Here is a 16,842-nt window from a genome sequence, read left to right on the forward strand (position 1 = left end):
AACAATACAGGAGAGAAATAATAATAATTAATAATAATGTGCTTGCTTTATGGAGAGAAATGAAAGAGAAATTATAATAAATAAGAGAAGTAAAAAGCACAAAGTTCAGAACAAACACGCAGCATTTACTGAAAAGTACCAAACTGGAAATGAACTTAATAGAGCACTTTGGATACTGCTGTGGAAAGCTGGGGAGAGCAAATCGATCAAGAAGATGGATTTGAGAAGATCGTAAGGCACAGAAAGCCGTTCACAGATGGAGATTACATGAAAGAATCATTTACAAAATTATCCTAGAATCTTTCCTCGGAAAATCACCCTTGTGAAATGCTGATCTCACGCTGAGCTGACACTGATGTGGAAACGCTGCATTTTAATGGCGTCACTTTTGCGGGTCACAATATCGACATGCGTTGTGGGAAATGTAGTTTATGGACAGTGTATGCTTAAAAGCGGCATAGACGTTTATTTTGCTCTCGTGGGCCATGACGTGGCCCGCCTTGAGTTATGACACCTGTGTTATAAGATATCGTGCAAGACACTGATCTATCTGTCTCTGTGGGTTCTGTCGGGTTTGCAGTGAGCCCCACCAATATCTGCCAGTATAACCTTCCGCACGGCAGCAGCAGCATGAGCCGCTCCAACAGCATCCCGGCCCAGGACTCCTTCGACCTGTACGGAGAGGGTCACCCACTAGGGGGCAGCGCAACCTCCTTGGAAGATAGGCCCCGGGCCATCAGCCGCTCTGGCTCCTTCAGAGACAGTACTGATGAGGGTATGGGGCTTTATTTACAGTAGTTTTACAGATATTTATTGGAATTTGTAACTTATGTTGTCTGAATGTGTGTCTCCTTACAGTCCATGGCTCCTCCTTGTCTCTGGTCTCCAGCACGTCTTCACTGTACTCTGCAGTAAGTAGTTGTTGTTGGTTTTAGGGATAAGTAACCAAAGTAAGATTTACAACTCTTCAGATGTTTGGTGTGGTGCAGGTGTAACGTGACACCAGGATTTATCCTCGTTTTCTATGAAATGCTGAGAGATTTCGGACTCTTTCACTTTTCAGACTTAAACCATCCTGAATTTCTTCTTTTTTTTCATAATTCAAAGCCTCCAGCTCTTCCCTGTTATGTGTGCAGTGTAGCGTTAAATCTCATCTGCACACACTCACTCTCGCTCTGGACAAGTGTTGGATTTTGTAGAGCAGCAGGCATCGTGTTCAGCAAGGCAGCGGATTAGCTTTAGGGAGAAAAATCGATTACTAACAGAGTCCGCCTGCTTCCTGCTGCACTTAAAAACTTGGAGAGGAAAAGGCCTGGATGCATTTCATTTGAATGATGAAGATTTTCCTTCAGGGTCAGATTAATCTGTTTTGTGTTTATCCTGAACCATTTCCTATTTTGTTTCCAGTCTTTATCCACTTTTATCCACTTATACGTGACTAATCTGGTTTAAAAGATTTTTCTTATTTTCTATTTTTCATTCCAATGTTTCTTCTGATCCTTGGCATTAGAATGATTTTAGTAAGCGGACTCATTTTAATGACAGAAAAACTGCTTCCAGTAACGTTCAAGAAACATTCTGCTGTTCTTGAAGTACTGAAATCAAGGATTAAACACTCAAACTCTGAATTCATGTGAAATGATGTCAGAGTATAAGAGTATGAACATAAATTGCTGAGGTCAGCGAGTGAAGTATGGAAATGTGCATTACTTTATGGAAAAATGCCAGCTGGACTTTTCCAAACACATCTTCTTCTTCTTGCAGACGGAGGAGAAAGCGCACTCAGAGGTAAGAACGACTTTGTGATTTGTTTTTTTCTTTTCTCGCTACAAGTGAAGCAGCAGCGTCCGTGTGGCGAGCACGCGTCGCTGCACTCTAGGACCTACTGGCTGACGCTTTACTGGGTTGATGTGTTTTGAAGTGTGTGAGCTTTTCTCCTACATTGCACCCGTGTTTGGTCTGTCATTGCGGATCAGAGCACAAACAGTGATATTCACCCTACTGAACTTAAAGTCACGTGGTCTCTTATTGGTGATTGGTTCAAACAAAAGCATTTACTCAAAGACCAGAAAATACACGGTTGAAGCAGTTTAACTCTATGTTGCATTGATTCTCGATAGCATCCCTCCTGTACTTATTTCATCTTCATCCCCTCCTCTGCATTTTCTACTTTAACGTCTCACAGCCTCGGACAAAGAATAATGGCAATTACTGTCCATTGGGGTGTTTTAACTCTGCATGAGGTGCCAGATTGGTGGTGTTTAGCTAAAATGTCATACCTACAGCAGAACAACAAGGCCACATGCACAGAAGATACAAGTGGTCCTGCTAAATTAATGAATAAATGCTAAATTACATGGAATCAGATACTGTCAGGTCAGTTTTCAGACAAACTGGTTTATAGAAATGAATCTAATGTGTATTGGAAATCTGCCATTGCATTACCAAAACTCGTGGTGAACCCTTGTGGTGAAAGCCGTCCCTCGCCTCGTACCTCTCCTGTTTGCTTCATCAAAATCCATCAATTTCAGTGGAATCAAACCAAACCAGGGGCAGGCAGAGACAGACCGAGACAGACAAAAATAAATCAAATGTCCTTATTCAAAACGAGGCGTCCTACAATGTGTAATAGGGATTAACAGTAATCGGAAGACATTAGCATATACAATTCCATTAGGAGCATTTTGGAAATGAGCGTGAAGTTCTTCTGTGTGAATGAATAACGTTTATGTCAATGAATACTTTCCTGTTCTTTTCTATAATATATTGTGTGCACACTTTAAATACGGATTTGCTAAACTGACACACTTGGCACTGGTGATTACTAATCCTAACCATGGATTTGTGATTATGATTTGGCTCAGGTCAGCATCTTTGCATTTGTTTTTTTAACAATCTTGAATACCTTGAAGCCTAGTGTTAACATAGGGTTAATTTCTACTTTTCTCTTTTTATTCAAGGGCCAAACAGGGCAGAATACCACGGTAACTGCCCCGCACTTTACATTCACACTTCACCTCATTGTTTTCAGACAGTATTACGTTGCAAATGAACCTGCACCGTTTGGAGTCTTCGCATTTTTCACCTTTGCACGTGTTTCTCTGCCATTCCTTCCCCAAACCAGCAAATCAGAAAGCTGCGTCGCGAGCTGGATGCCTCTCAGGAGAAGGTGGCCACCCTGACGTCTCAGCTGGCTGCAAACGTGAGTTGGTTTACTTCAAAGATTATGTCAAAATTAAGGATGAGAAATCTGTAAGACACCCACACTCTACTTTTCTCCCCGTCTCAAGCAGCAGTGTCTGTTGATTTTGGCGGTTTTCTGCATTTGCTCTTAGATAGGAGGGTTATTTCTGCTCCTGTTTGTTTGTCTCTTTGCTTTTGTCTCACCTGGTGGACTTCTGCTGAGAACAGGAGCATCTAACCCTGTCAGAGAGGATCAAATAGTGATTGACGAGCAGAGGGACAGAAAGGGGAGATGAGGAAAGTGAACTCAACTCTAGTGCGTCACGCGTGGGTGCAAGACGAAGCCTTGCCGTCAAGATGCAGATAGACAAACTCCGTCTCGTCTGACTCAGCTTCTCCTCCAATGCCTACTGCCTGATCAAGCATGGAGACAGACTCTGTCTTCTCTTGCATCCAACACTTTGACGCCTAAGCTTATAGGGGAGTTGTGTGCAGTGAAACATTGTCTGGTTTGGAGCAGCATATCTAGACAAAAACAGGAAAATATGAATAAAATAAAAAGTAAGAGATAGAAGTTACATCCCTGTGTGTTTACATCGGATCAAAACTGCAACAGAAACCGCATTTATCCTTTACAACTCCAACATTTCTGTAAAATAGTGTTGAATTTGTTCAGACTCATCACACAGTATGGATATGATGCCAATGTTGTAAACCCTCCTCAACTCTCCGCCGCGTGTGTGTGTGTGACTCTATGGAAATGTCAGAGCTCAGTCATGCTCTCAGCCCACGGGCCAGAACCAAAGCACACTGTGCCAAGTGCACAAGCTGCCAGAAACATCGCTGAATCATCTCCACAACAAACACGCAGTACTACCTGGATGTTGTCACAGGATTTCATTTGACCCCAGTGAGGAAACATGCAACAATCATTCACTGCATTCATAATTAGACTTTTTGCTTAGTTTCTTTAGTTCGGGGAAATTGAAAAATGTTCTTAAACAAATATGGTGTCGGTTATGTCAACACACTCGGCCGCTCTTCGATCTCTCACATTAATTCCCACGTTGAAAAGCATATTTGTCACGTTTGATTAGGTGCACTCCACAGGCGTCAGTTTAATTAACAGCGTATTTGTTTTGCTTTTATTCGATCAAAATGCTGCAGAATTAGCAGAGCCAGCATCCTGTCAAAGGGATTAAAAAGAACAAATGCTGCCAAACCGGCAAACTATTGTGCTCGGTGTTCTTCCAGCCAGTGAAGGGGATTATGCTCTCGCCTTGGCTGATGTTAAATTGGGTTTACGAGTTCATACAGTCTCCTTTTCCTTTTCCTTCTCCTTCTCCTCTCTCTTCCCTACCTCAGCTTGACTTGTCACATGGCTGCTCCTGTCCTCTGTTCCTGCTCACGCCCCGTTCTCATTCTTACTCGTATTCCTTGTTTCGGCCATGTTCTTCATCACCGTTCCCTTCTCTTTCCCTTGTCTTCTCCTCCCCTTCTCTCTGAAGCATTACACGGATTTAGCCCAGCGGTAGGCCCTGGCTTGCGATGCTGTAGTCGTGACTGTGTGGCGGTCGATCAGGCAGCATTAACATGAGTGTCACGTCTTCAGGAATCAGAATTAAGTTCAGAAAAACAGGGGGTTCATGGGCTAAGAGTGGCCACCGGACGCCAACTCTCGTAGAAGAACAGATGGTTCCGCTACAGGAAGCGTTGGAGTCTGATCAGCACCCCCTGCAGGGCGGACAGGTGGGTGGGGGGGCTGCTGAGTTGGTGCTCACAGGTGGAGTTGGAAAGAGGGAGACATGTTGAAGAAGTTGACATTTGTAAAGGTCGGAAGCATCGGGGCGCTGGCGTGTCCTCACAAGGACAGAATGATGGAAGGTTTCCTCTGTCTTTTGCCTCTTAAAATAGCTGAGAGTTGTTTTAGGGTAAGATTGCTTACATGGATAAAGTATAAATAGATCTGTGTGTGTAGAGCTAAGACTGTCTTACTGTGTCTGCCTGGGTGAGCTGGTAAACAGGTGTGTCAGGGTGTCTTGCTTGGAATGGGAGTCAGACACCCTAAAGACACACACACACAAACCAAACACCTTATCTGCAGGTAAACTTAGAGCACACACGAGCAAACACACTGAGCCGTGCTGCCTTTTCGCACAGCGCGGAGCAGATGGTGTGACTTTGCTAAGCATTTGTAATCCTTCGGTGTGTTGCCGCTGCACCCTTGGGTGACAGATGAAGTCAGGCAGGGAAGGGCAGAACTTTAGTGATGTGTGTGTGTGTGTGTGCGTGCGTGCGTGCGTGCGTGCGTGCGTGCGTGCGTGCGTGCGTGCGTGCGTGCGTGCGTGCGTGCGTGCGTGTGTTCTCAAGTCCAGCTTCTTCTCTTTCTCTCTCTTTATATGTGCAGCTTTTGTGGGTGAACAGTTTCCACATTTATATGCAGATACACATTTGAATTGTAATTCAATTTAGGCAATAAGTAGGCAAGTAAGTCAAGTTACTCACATATCGGAGACATACCAGAATATAACGTGCATGTAACCATACTGGCTCTGAGTGTGTTTTGGTCTTTTGCCCCCTTAAACTTAAATGAAAAGTAAGCACTGACGTTTTGCAGTTGTGATTGTTGTGTATTCTGAAGGACTTTGTGTATCTGTGGATGGGACCCGGAATCAGTGCTGTGATCAAAATACATCAGGACTGTAAAAGAACAAAATTCATTTCATTTATATGATAAGGTGTATTAAGTTTGAGAAGACGACCCCCTCTGGTGCATAAATGACCCGGATGCAGAATCTCAACACTGTCTTTCATATCAACAATGTTTGCAGGCTCACCTGGTCGCCGCCTTTGAGAAGAGCCTCAGTAACATGACCTGCCGCCTGCAGAGCCTCACCATGACCGCAGAACAAAAGGTACGAGAACTGTGTCCAGAACGTGAAATATTCCGTACATGCAGTAACGCTTTGCAGAAGGATTCAATGGAGGAGCAATGATTAGAAACTGGCCGTGCAATGTAACGACGTGAGCGTGAATCCTGGCTCTGTTCTGTTTTCTGATGACCTCAAACATCAGTATGTTAACAGATATATCGCCAGGGGATTGTGAATGCCCCCCCCCTGTCCACACGCGCCATACATAGAGCAGCGCTGAGACCTGCAGAGCTTTTTAATCCTCTGCAAATGAAAGCAGACTGGGATCGGGTGGGATGTCTTTGTCTAACAAGGCCGTCCCAACTTTTAATTAAAGCAGAAACCCTATCTGCACTGCAGCCCTCAGTGGGGGTTTGCAGGAAAGAGAATAGAAGAATCCCATATCTGATGGTGTTGGTTCAACGGAGGCCAAGGTTTTTAATTCTAAGCAGGTGGTGCCGAGGGGACAAGTCCACTGTGAGCATACCACCACCTTATCTGAGAAACTCTTATGGGAGGGATTATCATCGTTGTCTCTCTGCTGGCGTTGACTTTTTGCGTTTTGGATGTGCGGATGCCACCTCCTGCTATTTTACTCATTCGCTTCCAATAAAAACCCATGCAAAAATCTAAAAATATCAAGTCTGTTTCCAGTGATTGAGCTCTTCTCTGTCTGTCTCTCCATTCTGGGTTTCAGGAGTCTGAGTTGGCAGAGTTGAGGGAGACGATAGAGGGGCTCAAGACCCAGAACAGCGACGCTCAGACAGCCATTCAGGTGGCGCTCAACGGCCCTGACCACCTACACAAAGGTAACACAAAAGCCAAAATGGGGCATTTAACCAGATGAAATGGTTTAGGGGAATGAATGGACTTATTTTTAGGCTCATTCTTCTGTGAAATGTTCTGTGAAAAATAGGTGTAGAAGGGAAATTAGGCCTGTAACCCAGACACAGATTTGCTCTTCACCTGAATCTGTATTTATACTCACAGCAGTCATTTCAGCTGACAGCTTTGTGTTTTGTTGGTAGACCTGCGGATCCGACGGCAGCACTCCTCTGAAAGCATGTCCAGCATCAACAGTGCAGCCAGCCACTCCAGCATGGGCAGCCTGTGCAAGGACGCAGAGGACAAGAAGAAGAAGAAGAAGAGCTGGGTAAGCAAACAAGGAAGCAAGACAAAACCATCTCTATCTTGAACTCGTCCATTTATATCAGAAGCCTCTCATGCTTTTAAACTCTATGATGCATTGATGGATATTTCAAAAGCATTCAAATCTGCAACATTCAATAGAAGTTAAGCCAATTTCAAATACACTTGTTTGTGCAGAATCTTATGGGTCTGTGTGATGAAGCTTATTGCCTTGGTACAGCGATTGTAGCAGCTAAAAGCCTAAAATGCCATCAGCCCACATAGAGCTTAATCTAACAACAAAAAGCACCAGAGGCCTGGGTTTGATTGTGACTCTATCCCTCTATTGGTTCAAAATCCCCCAAATCAAAGCGGTGTGATGATTCTTTCATGGTTTGTCATCTCACTGGAGCTTTCAACAGCACAGTCACGGTGATGCTTTCAATATGTGAAGCAGGTGTTCAGTTGTGTGAGTTTGTTTGTGAGGTCCAAGGTTGTACGGTCCAATTTCAAACACTCACTTGGCCACTCAATGTGTGATCAAGTAGCCATTTTCCTTCATGGTCCTGATTGTTTTGTCATTGATGTTGTGCTTGGATCACTAACTCAGTGCTCTGTGCTTTAGCTTTGTTCATGGCAGAGCTCCTCACAGGTCACTTTAGAAACACCCAAAACCACATCTGCCACTGTTGCTAGGTTACAGTGCCAAGGCGAAGTCAGGCTCAGCAGGCTAAGGTAGCATCCACTGGTGATGAGTTATGAAGGGCAAACAGAAGGTCGAGCAGAAGTGTTAAGCATTGCAACAACTGCTCGAGATGCACTTCACACAGATGAATTCCACATTCAGAGAGACAATGATATGCAAATTAGGGTGATAAGAAGCACTGTGGCCGGTAGTATCACAGAGGTCACAGTGCAGAGACCGCATAGAGGTTGAAGAAGAGGTGTGACGTCAGCAATGCTGGTAAGATGTACAAATGTGCAAAGGCATCTTGCAAAAAGCCTGTTTGGATCGTGCAGACATGGAATTGGACTCAGATCAATTTTGGCAGAGAAGGGAGGGGCAGGGTGTTGTAATGTAAAATCTATACATTAATTAGGTTGCTCAGGGACATAGGGGACAGAGCCTTTCCCAGCATGCAATAGGCTGGGGTGAGATGCAGTGTTGTTGTAAAATCCAGAAAACACTACAATACAACAGGATCCATTCTGAATCCAAATTCAATCCAAACTGTGAACATAATTGTAATCCTATGAAGCTATAAAGCTGCTCTGTAGCTCAATGAGTTAAGCTGCTGATTCATCACCACAAGGTTGCGAGTTCAAACCCTTTTTTTTTCAAGAATTTCCCCCAGGATAAATAAAATATTCTTATCTGGTCGTATGAAGTGAGCTTTATTTTTATAGCACATTCACTCCAAAGGTCTATAATACAAGTTAGTGTGCACAATATATCTAAACAAGTATACACACACAAACAGGCGCACAGGCACACACACAGTTTGATTTGTCTCTCCTCCCTCAAGCTACACTTCTTCCTTGATGAAAAACAAACTCTTCCATCACCTCAGACAGCTTTAGGTATTAAAGGTCTTAAGCATGTGGGAGAGAAATACTGGAGTATCTTCAAAGTGGCCATATTTAGCTTTTTATTATTTACCCTGACTTTTATTGTGTTATATGGAAGGGAGTTATTGTTGTACATTGTCAAAGTTGCAAATTGCAGCTTGAGTTGCATGCCTATAGATATGATGTATTGTAGCGGTTTCAAAATAGAGCCCTAACATCTGTACACGATGTCCCCTCTAAAAGGTTTTACAACCAACATTTAAGTGGGCTCATTTCTAAAGATTAAATACATTATTCCTGAAGAGACTTTGCAATCTGGAATTTTAACTTAAATGATTTACCTTAAGTAATAACTTGTATTTTACTTATATGTCATGTGAGAAGGCATGTTGTGTTTCTAAATGATAAATATCTAGTGTTTCCCTTTTGATGGTCACAGGGACTTCAAAATAACCAATAACCAGACAAAGATCAAGCTGTCAGTGTCTGCAAAATGTATAAGATAAGCAAGATGGATTCATGGCTGCTCCAGCTGTAATCATAATAGAAATCATCATCATTATTAATGTCTGCATTACAGCAGCAGCAACTGTATTTGCAAAGTCAGATCACGTCATTAGCCCTTATCGTTTATCGAGCACTGCCTTTGCTGTAGATATGGACGTGAGTAGGAGTGTGTGTGTGTGTGTGTTTGCGTGGCTTAACGCTGGGTGTGTTCTGCATCTTCAGGTGTCCGACTCCATCCCGGCTCAGGTCAGTGGCACCCAGAGTGTGTTCTGTATGTGTGCAGTGATTATTCCCCCATCACATTCCCATCCTTTTCTCTCGTCCTTGACTCTCTTTTTCTCCCCTCATGTCAAAGCAACTTCTTCTTCTTCTTCTTCCGTTTTTTCTGGAACTGTCGGCATGGAAACGGCAACCTTGCCCCATCATGACTGCCTTTTCTTACTACTTTGTCCATTCTGACTGCCTGTTCAGCCCTAGATTTAGGACCCTTAAACAGCCTGGCTTCCCCTCTCCCATTCTCATTTCCATCCCTCCTTATTGCCTTGCCTTTTACCCCCGTATTTATCTGAAACAGACCGTGACCACTGCTTGGGAACAGCACGGAGTTACTTCCTGTTCTAACAGGATGAGATGTCGCCTGAGAGTTGATATGATGTTGACACCTGCACCTGTGGGTTGCTGCTGTTCTCTGTCTTGCAGTTACGCAGCTCCTTCAAGCAAGCGTTCAGCAAGAAGAAAACCAAATCCCAGTCCTCCCACGACGAGATGGAGGAGATGACAGATTCACTGCCATCCTCGCCCAAACTACAGCACGACAACAGGCAAGGCAGCATCGCCACGCTGCGCTCATCCCCCTCCACCACAGAGTGAGTTTACACACGGATCTCTCATTGAAATCACCTCTGTACCGTTGTTTTTGGTTTGTTCTCTCTCACTCACGTTTCTCTCTCTTGTCCGACCTTTCTGTTCATCCGTGTCTTTAACATCTCTCTACCCGCTCTAGAAAGTGTGTTTGCGATAGCAAGTCCTCTCCCATTTGGATGCCAAAGAAAAAGCAAAACGGTCATGTGGTCTACAAGCACAGATCTCGGTAACAGGCTCTGTGTGGTGGCACCTGGCATGCTCCAAGGGAGTGTGTGTGTGTGTGTGTGTGTGCAGTGGGGTGTGTTGCTGTGGTTTCATCTGCATCTTAATGCCATAAAAACCTCGGCATGCATGGGGTTATCTTAGGATAATAGATCACGGCAACCGGGTCCAGTTTGAGGTTGAGAATAAGTAGCTGTAACTAACTGCAAAAAAAGTCAAACTCTGCCTAGAACATATTGACTTTATGTCACCTTAATGGCTTCAGGTCCAATGTGTTGCTGTTATGCACCCAACCGTAATAAGCATGGAAGTACAGTCTGTGAATATCTGCTGTGCTGTGTGGCGGGTGAGAGAGGTCCTACTGCAATGAGAAAGTTTGTTTCAAAAGTCTGGCTCAGTTAATAGTTTGTATGATAAATTGGAAGGATTCGCTGTCCCAAATGTCCCGATATCACCTCCACTGCCAAACCAATTTCCCTTTGAATTTCCGTGTACTCATCATCCTTTGAGTGCGTCTTTTGTCTTTCCACGCCGTGTGTGTTTGTACATGGTACGGCCCCCTGAGGTGACCCCTTCCTCCTCCCTGTGTCATCCCTGTCACAGGCTTTGCGAGTGCACCGAAGCCGAGGCTGAAATCATCCTGCAGCTGAAGAATGAGCTGAGGGAGAAGGAGCTCAAGCTGACCGACATCCGCTTGGAAGCGCTCAGCTCCGCCCACCACCTGGACCAAATCCGAGAGGCCATGAACCGCATGCAGGTGAAGCCGCACTCACTCACTGGCCAATCACAAGCCAGGCCTGACTCCATTTATCAGACCAGCCACCTCAAGCGAGCATATGACACATTATTCCAGAATTCCACTGACTATTTTCTATTCAATGGCACAATCCACATAATAATGGTTATGAAAATTGTGTTTTTACTGTCGCTGTGGCAACACAGTGAGGTTTAAGGTCACGGTCAGCTAGAGAAGCAATCACAGAAGCAGGGTGGGATTTTGTTTAAAGACACCATCAGGTTGGAAACATGCAGTGCTGGAGCGTTTTCAGACATCATTATACTGTGTTTCCATCTGTCAAAGTGTCTTTCCAAGACCAAATACTGCTCAGACAGTAAGGACCTCACACTCCATCCATCCCAATTTGTTAAAACTAAAATGGTGTTTAGTCCCATAAAGCAGACGGGCTAGAAGTTAAAAGTTAATGATGCATTTAGAGGATATTTGGATGGCTGACACTCACAGGGCACCAGGGAACTTTCCACAAAACACACATATTTGATGTATTTAATTCCTGATAAAATGCTGCAATAAAAAGTCCCCCGTTGGCTTAAGAGATGTTCACGATGCCCCTTTATCTGGCGTTCTTAAGTGCACGATCAAAGTATTTTATGTATCACCAAAAACCTTTCTCTGTTACGTCACTCTCGTCGTTTCGCCTCAGATCTTGGGATCACGCAAGACCTCCTTATCTGAGACTAAGGATCAAAAAAGCACTTTAAAGCCCATAATTCCACCAGGGTCGACTTAGAATAATAACAGACTGTCCAGACTGAACGCTTAGAAATGCTGAAGCTGATGAATTCTGTCCGGTGTTAGACAGCAGAATATTGCAGAGCTGTGGCTTGGTGCACCGCTCTCCTCTGTAACGTCACTGTTTCCTTTTAGTAACTGTGCTAAGTGAATAAGTAGCTTCTGTTTGACGCTTTTCTATTGAGTTGGATTTACAGTTTTGGCTTGATGCTTTCTTCTGCTACCATTTTCTATTGCCTCAGACTTTACTGCGTTTGAATATATTCTGCATTTAAGGTAGAACAGAAATAACATTGACACGATTTCTTTGGTATCGGTTGTTGGCGGTTGCGCATCTATTATGCTCTTTTCTCGGACTTATTGTTCTGCAACATTCCCTACAAAGTCCTTTTCCTCTGAACAGAATGAGATCGAGACGTTGAAAGCGGAGAACGACCGCCTCAAGTCCAGCGGCAACGCCACACCGACGGCGACGCCCCTCAAGATGGCCCGGCCGCCTTCCGAGACCTCCAGCACGTCCTCATCCTCCTCTCGCCAGTCCCTGGGACTGTCGCTCAACAACTTGAACATTACCGACACCATCATGTCAGGTCAGTTCACTGTCATCACCGCTGTCTGTGGAAATCAGTGTTAGTTTGATCAGAGCAATAAGAGAAGTGTTTGTCATGGAACAGAGTTGTGAAGTGTTTACTCTGGCCATGACCTTTGACCTTTGAAACAAAGGAGTAATACAGAAATACAGTTTCTATTTCACAGAGCATTCTAAGTGTATTCTTCTCTTCACTTCAATTTTTCCAGAATTGTTTTTCAAAGTAGTTTTGTTTGTCATCGAACTGAATTAGTTTCCTCCACACTTCCCCCAGTGAATGCAAGAGAATGGTGAGAAATGATCCAGGGGGAGCCGCGGGAAATGATAAAATATCACACACACACACACAGACACAGACACAGAGGCACATGAACATGCCAGATATATCCCCGGGCCGGCTCTGCTTGAGAAGTGAAAGAGTTTTGCCCTCGCCTCTTGTCCCGTCATTAGCATAGAAAGCGTGGCTCTCCCTGAGGAATGGGGGGGGCTGGTTAATTGATGGAGGGATGAGCTGACGGCACGTGGGAAGACGACGGCGGCCAAACTGGCTGTTATCACCCCACTGCAGAGCCTTTGGCAAATGGGGAGCTGGTCGAACGAAAAGTACCACGTCCCCAATCCAAAATTTCTAGGAGGTCTAGAATAGTGGATAGTAAGAGGAAAATAAAGACGGGCTTAAGCTGAGGATGATGATGATGGTGAGGGTCAGATGGGGGTTGGTGGTGGTGGAATGAACTCTTCATCATCAAAGGTGGAAGTCTAATAACAAATATCCCTGTTATGTTACCAAACATACATATTCTCTCATATATATGTTTGTTTATTCATGCGTTCACTTGAAATCTCTCAACTAAATGTCACAGAAATCACATGAAAGAGAACTGTGATCTGTTTTTTTCTTCTGCATCGGAGCACCCGTGCTTGTCCCATTTCAAACCAAGAAACATAATTTACCAGCAGGCGGGGAGGATTAAAGGAGGGATTAAAGTCTAACGGAAAGTTTTATTTTCAGACATTCTGCTGGATGACGGCTATGAGGGCAATCTACGCAAGGAGGGCCGCAGCGTGCGAATAGTGGTCAACATCACAAGCGGATCACGCACAACTAAGGTCAGTGGATTAACGTTTGGCACCGTTTGCTCTTTTTTCATCTGACGTTTGAGGTTTGACTGTGTTGGTCCTGACTTCATTAAACACTTCCTCAGGGTTTGCCGAGTCACGAGTACTTGATTGGCTCCATTGGTGTGAGCGGGAAAACCAAGTGGGACGTCCTGGATGGGGTCATCAGGCGTCTCTTCAAGGTAAACATCCCTCGCCGGCGCAAGTCAGTCATTTAGACACAGGATTCAGCATATATTTTACAGTAACGGACAAGCAGTTGAGATGTTTACGATAAGGAGACATTTTCAGTTGGGTACTTCTCAATGGTCAACTCCTCCCACGTCTGGCAGGAGTACGTGTTTCGGGTGGACCCTCTGACCAGCCTGGGCCTGAACTCCGACAGTATCGTGTGCTACAGGATGGGCGAGGTGGTGCGTGCCCAAGCCTCTGAAGTGCCTGAGCTGCTCCCCTGCGGCTACCTGGTGGGCGACAACAATGTCATCAAGATCCACCTCAAAGGTACAATGGAAACACTCTTCTGTTTCAGGGTTACAGAGAAACGTTTAATAATTTTCGGGATTTATTTGATCTATTCCTCTCTTCACCCGTTCTCCCTCCAGGTGTGAGAGAGAACAGCATTGACGGCCTGGTGTTCGACACGCTGATCCCCAAGCCCATCATCCAGCGGTACCTCAACCTGCTGATGGAGCATCGCCGCATCATCCTGTCAGGACCCAGCGGCACCGGCAAGTCCTTCCTGGCCGCCAAGTTGGCCGAGTACATCATTTCCCAGACGGGCCAAGTGGTGACCGAGCACAACGTGGCGCGATTCAACGTGGACCAGAACTCCAGCAAGGTAGGGAAGAACCAAGAGGCGACGTCATAGAGTTGTGTCAAGTCTGCTTTTAGACATTATAGCTTGTTATCTCCTCATCCAGGACCTGCGTCAGTATCTGTCCACCCTGGCGGAGCAGTGTAACTCCGATGACACAGATGCAGAGCTGCCCATCGTAGTCATCCTCGACAACCTCCACCACATTGGCTCCCTCAGCGACATCTTCAACGGTTTCCTCAACTGCAAGTACCACAAATGGTGAGTTATAAACTGAAGTATGCATCTTATGTTGAGTAGTTCATCAAAAAGGGGTATAAAATTAATGAAAAGTTGGCAAAATTTGAAGTGAAATGCATTCTGTTCATGCCTTAAGCAATGTATTATTACTCAAGGGGCACAGCGGTGCAGTAGCAATAGGGTGAAGGTGTGAATGAAGGCGTTTTTGCACATTCATGCATTGCAGTGGTTTTCAAATAGACCCCATATCTTTGTAACTTTATGTCTTCCTGTCTTTGTCTCCGTCCAGCCCGTATGTCATCGGCACCATGAACCAGGGTGTCTCCTCCTCTCCAAACCTCGAGCTACACCACAACTTCAGGTTTGTGACAGACAGCCACTTACATCATGTATTTTGTAATCGCTTTCCTACCTGGCAGACGTTGTGTTCCTTGCCAATGCCTTGTGTTGCAAATGAAAGGCGTTCTTCCGTAGTGAGGGCCATAATTACTTCTCTGGGATAATTAAGCTTTGTTAAATGAGAAGGGAGAGACTGTGACACAGGTTCAGAGTGAGGATCGTTTCTGCTTGGCATGTTTGACGAGTTGATGGCTCTGCAAATAAGTCGTCATTAGGGAAAGCTTATCAGGGGCCAGGAATTAAATTGGAGATTAATTTTTACTGACATTAATTTAATGTGAATGTATTGTCTATTATAGTAAAGGAAATAGAGCCCAAGGCTGTGTGCTGGTGGTGTGATCATCTGTGACAGCACGTGTCACACTTAATATGAGCTGCTTCCATAAGGACGTTAACATTTCATGGTTAGTTGTTAAACGGGCCCTTTGCGTTTATGACACCGTCTGTGTAGGTGGGTGCTGTGCGCCAACCACACTGAACCGGTGAAAGGTTTCCTGGGCCGCTTCCTGCGGCGGAAGCTGATCGAGACGGAGATCGATAAGAGCATGCGCAGCAACGACCTCATCAAGATCATCGACTGGATCCCCAAGACATGGCAGCACCTCAACGGCTTCCTGGAGGCACACAGCTCCTCCGATGTCACGATTGGTCAGTCAAACACATGCATCTATCTGTCTGTCTGTCTGTCTGTCTGTCTAACATACTAGATTCTTCAGCATGATGTAGATGAGAAGCTAACCAAACTCATCATCACCGATCATACTGATCATCTCCCTCAATGCCTGATCCACCTGCGTCTTCCACAATTCACCAAACGCTCCTGTCCTTGTACTCTTTTTTCCCCTGCAGGCCCACGTCTCTTCCTGTCTTGTCCCATGGATGCAGAAGGCTCACGGGTTTGGTTCACTGACCTGTGGAATTACTCCCTTGTGCCCTACCTGCTGGAGGCGGTAAGGGAAGGACTGCAGGTAAGTGCTGGGGTCACAGGTCACAGTTGTGTCATGAGGGTTAGTTTGTTAGTCTATGTTGTCCATGTATTTGCTTGTTTCACCTTATCTCATCTTTTTGGTCACACCTGCAGCTGTATGGCAAAAGAGCGGCGTGGGAGGACCCGTCTAAGTGGGTGAACAACACCTACCCATGGAACGCCGCCTGCCTGCAGCAGGAGGGCCAGTCTCTGCTTCAGCTCAGGCCGGAGGACGTAGGATACGACGGCTACAGCTCCTCCAAGGAGGGCGCCTCATCAAAGCAAGTGTCTCAGAGCGACACAGAGGGAGACCCACTGGTGAGGAAGACATAGAATGCAGAACATAGTCTTTAGTATATTTAAAATGTTTTAGAAGAGGAAGAGAAGAACATGTGTGCCTGGTCTCTATGTATAGAACATAATGCAGAGTCACTCAGTTAATTCAAACTAGCCTGGAATGTAGGTAACCTTTTGTTCACAAAGGAAATACGCTAAAACACTTGTGAAGCTCAGTGGTAGTAGACACACAACCCTGACACACACACTCAAGTACACAGAGGGATTGGCACAGAAAAAGAATGAGAGAACGGAATCATCTCCAGTCCTCGGGTTACTGCAGCCCAAGAGGAATTAAAGCGTAGTCATCCACAAAACGAGCAGCTTCGATTTAGCGAGCCTGTGTGTGTGTGTGTGTTTGTGTTTGTGTGCGTGTGTGTGTGTGTGTCTGTCTGTCTGTCTGTCTGTCTGTCTGTCTGTCTGTCTGTCTGTCTGTCTGTCTGTCTGTCTGTCTGTCTGTGT

The 16,842-nt window shown here is 45.1% G+C and overlaps 1 protein-coding gene across 1 annotated transcript in view; it reads left to right on the top strand.

Annotated features, from left to right (window-relative positions):
• Positions 1-16,842, top strand: part of nav3 (neuron navigator 3) — a 144,763-nt gene that overhangs the window by 125,226 nt on the left and 2,695 nt on the right. The window contains exons 19-39 of the mRNA XM_076150703.1: positions 581-775; positions 859-911; positions 1,765-1,788; positions 2,961-2,984; positions 3,125-3,202; positions 6,015-6,098; positions 6,793-6,904; positions 7,124-7,248; positions 9,522-9,545; positions 9,999-10,165; positions 10,989-11,142; positions 12,320-12,506; positions 13,518-13,615; positions 13,711-13,806; positions 13,957-14,125; positions 14,227-14,462; positions 14,545-14,699; positions 14,968-15,039; positions 15,529-15,725; positions 15,927-16,045; positions 16,159-16,362. Of these exons, the coding sequence (XP_076006818.1) occupies positions 581-775; positions 859-911; positions 1,765-1,788; positions 2,961-2,984; positions 3,125-3,202; positions 6,015-6,098; positions 6,793-6,904; positions 7,124-7,248; positions 9,522-9,545; positions 9,999-10,165; positions 10,989-11,142; positions 12,320-12,506; positions 13,518-13,615; positions 13,711-13,806; positions 13,957-14,125; positions 14,227-14,462; positions 14,545-14,699; positions 14,968-15,039; positions 15,529-15,725; positions 15,927-16,045; positions 16,159-16,362 (2,573 nt within the window). The remainder of the gene's footprint in view (positions 1-580; positions 776-858; positions 912-1,764; positions 1,789-2,960; positions 2,985-3,124; positions 3,203-6,014; positions 6,099-6,792; positions 6,905-7,123; positions 7,249-9,521; positions 9,546-9,998; positions 10,166-10,988; positions 11,143-12,319; positions 12,507-13,517; positions 13,616-13,710; positions 13,807-13,956; positions 14,126-14,226; positions 14,463-14,544; positions 14,700-14,967; positions 15,040-15,528; positions 15,726-15,926; positions 16,046-16,158; positions 16,363-16,842) is intronic.

Source organism: Genypterus blacodes, unplaced genomic scaffold, assembly GCF_046128005.1.
Source record: "Genypterus blacodes isolate CSIRO-AG114 ecotype Tasmania unplaced genomic scaffold, CSIRO-AGI_Gbla_v1 ptg000007l_1, whole genome shotgun sequence".
Taxonomy (NCBI): domain Eukaryota; kingdom Metazoa; phylum Chordata; class Actinopteri; order Ophidiiformes; family Ophidiidae; genus Genypterus; species Genypterus blacodes.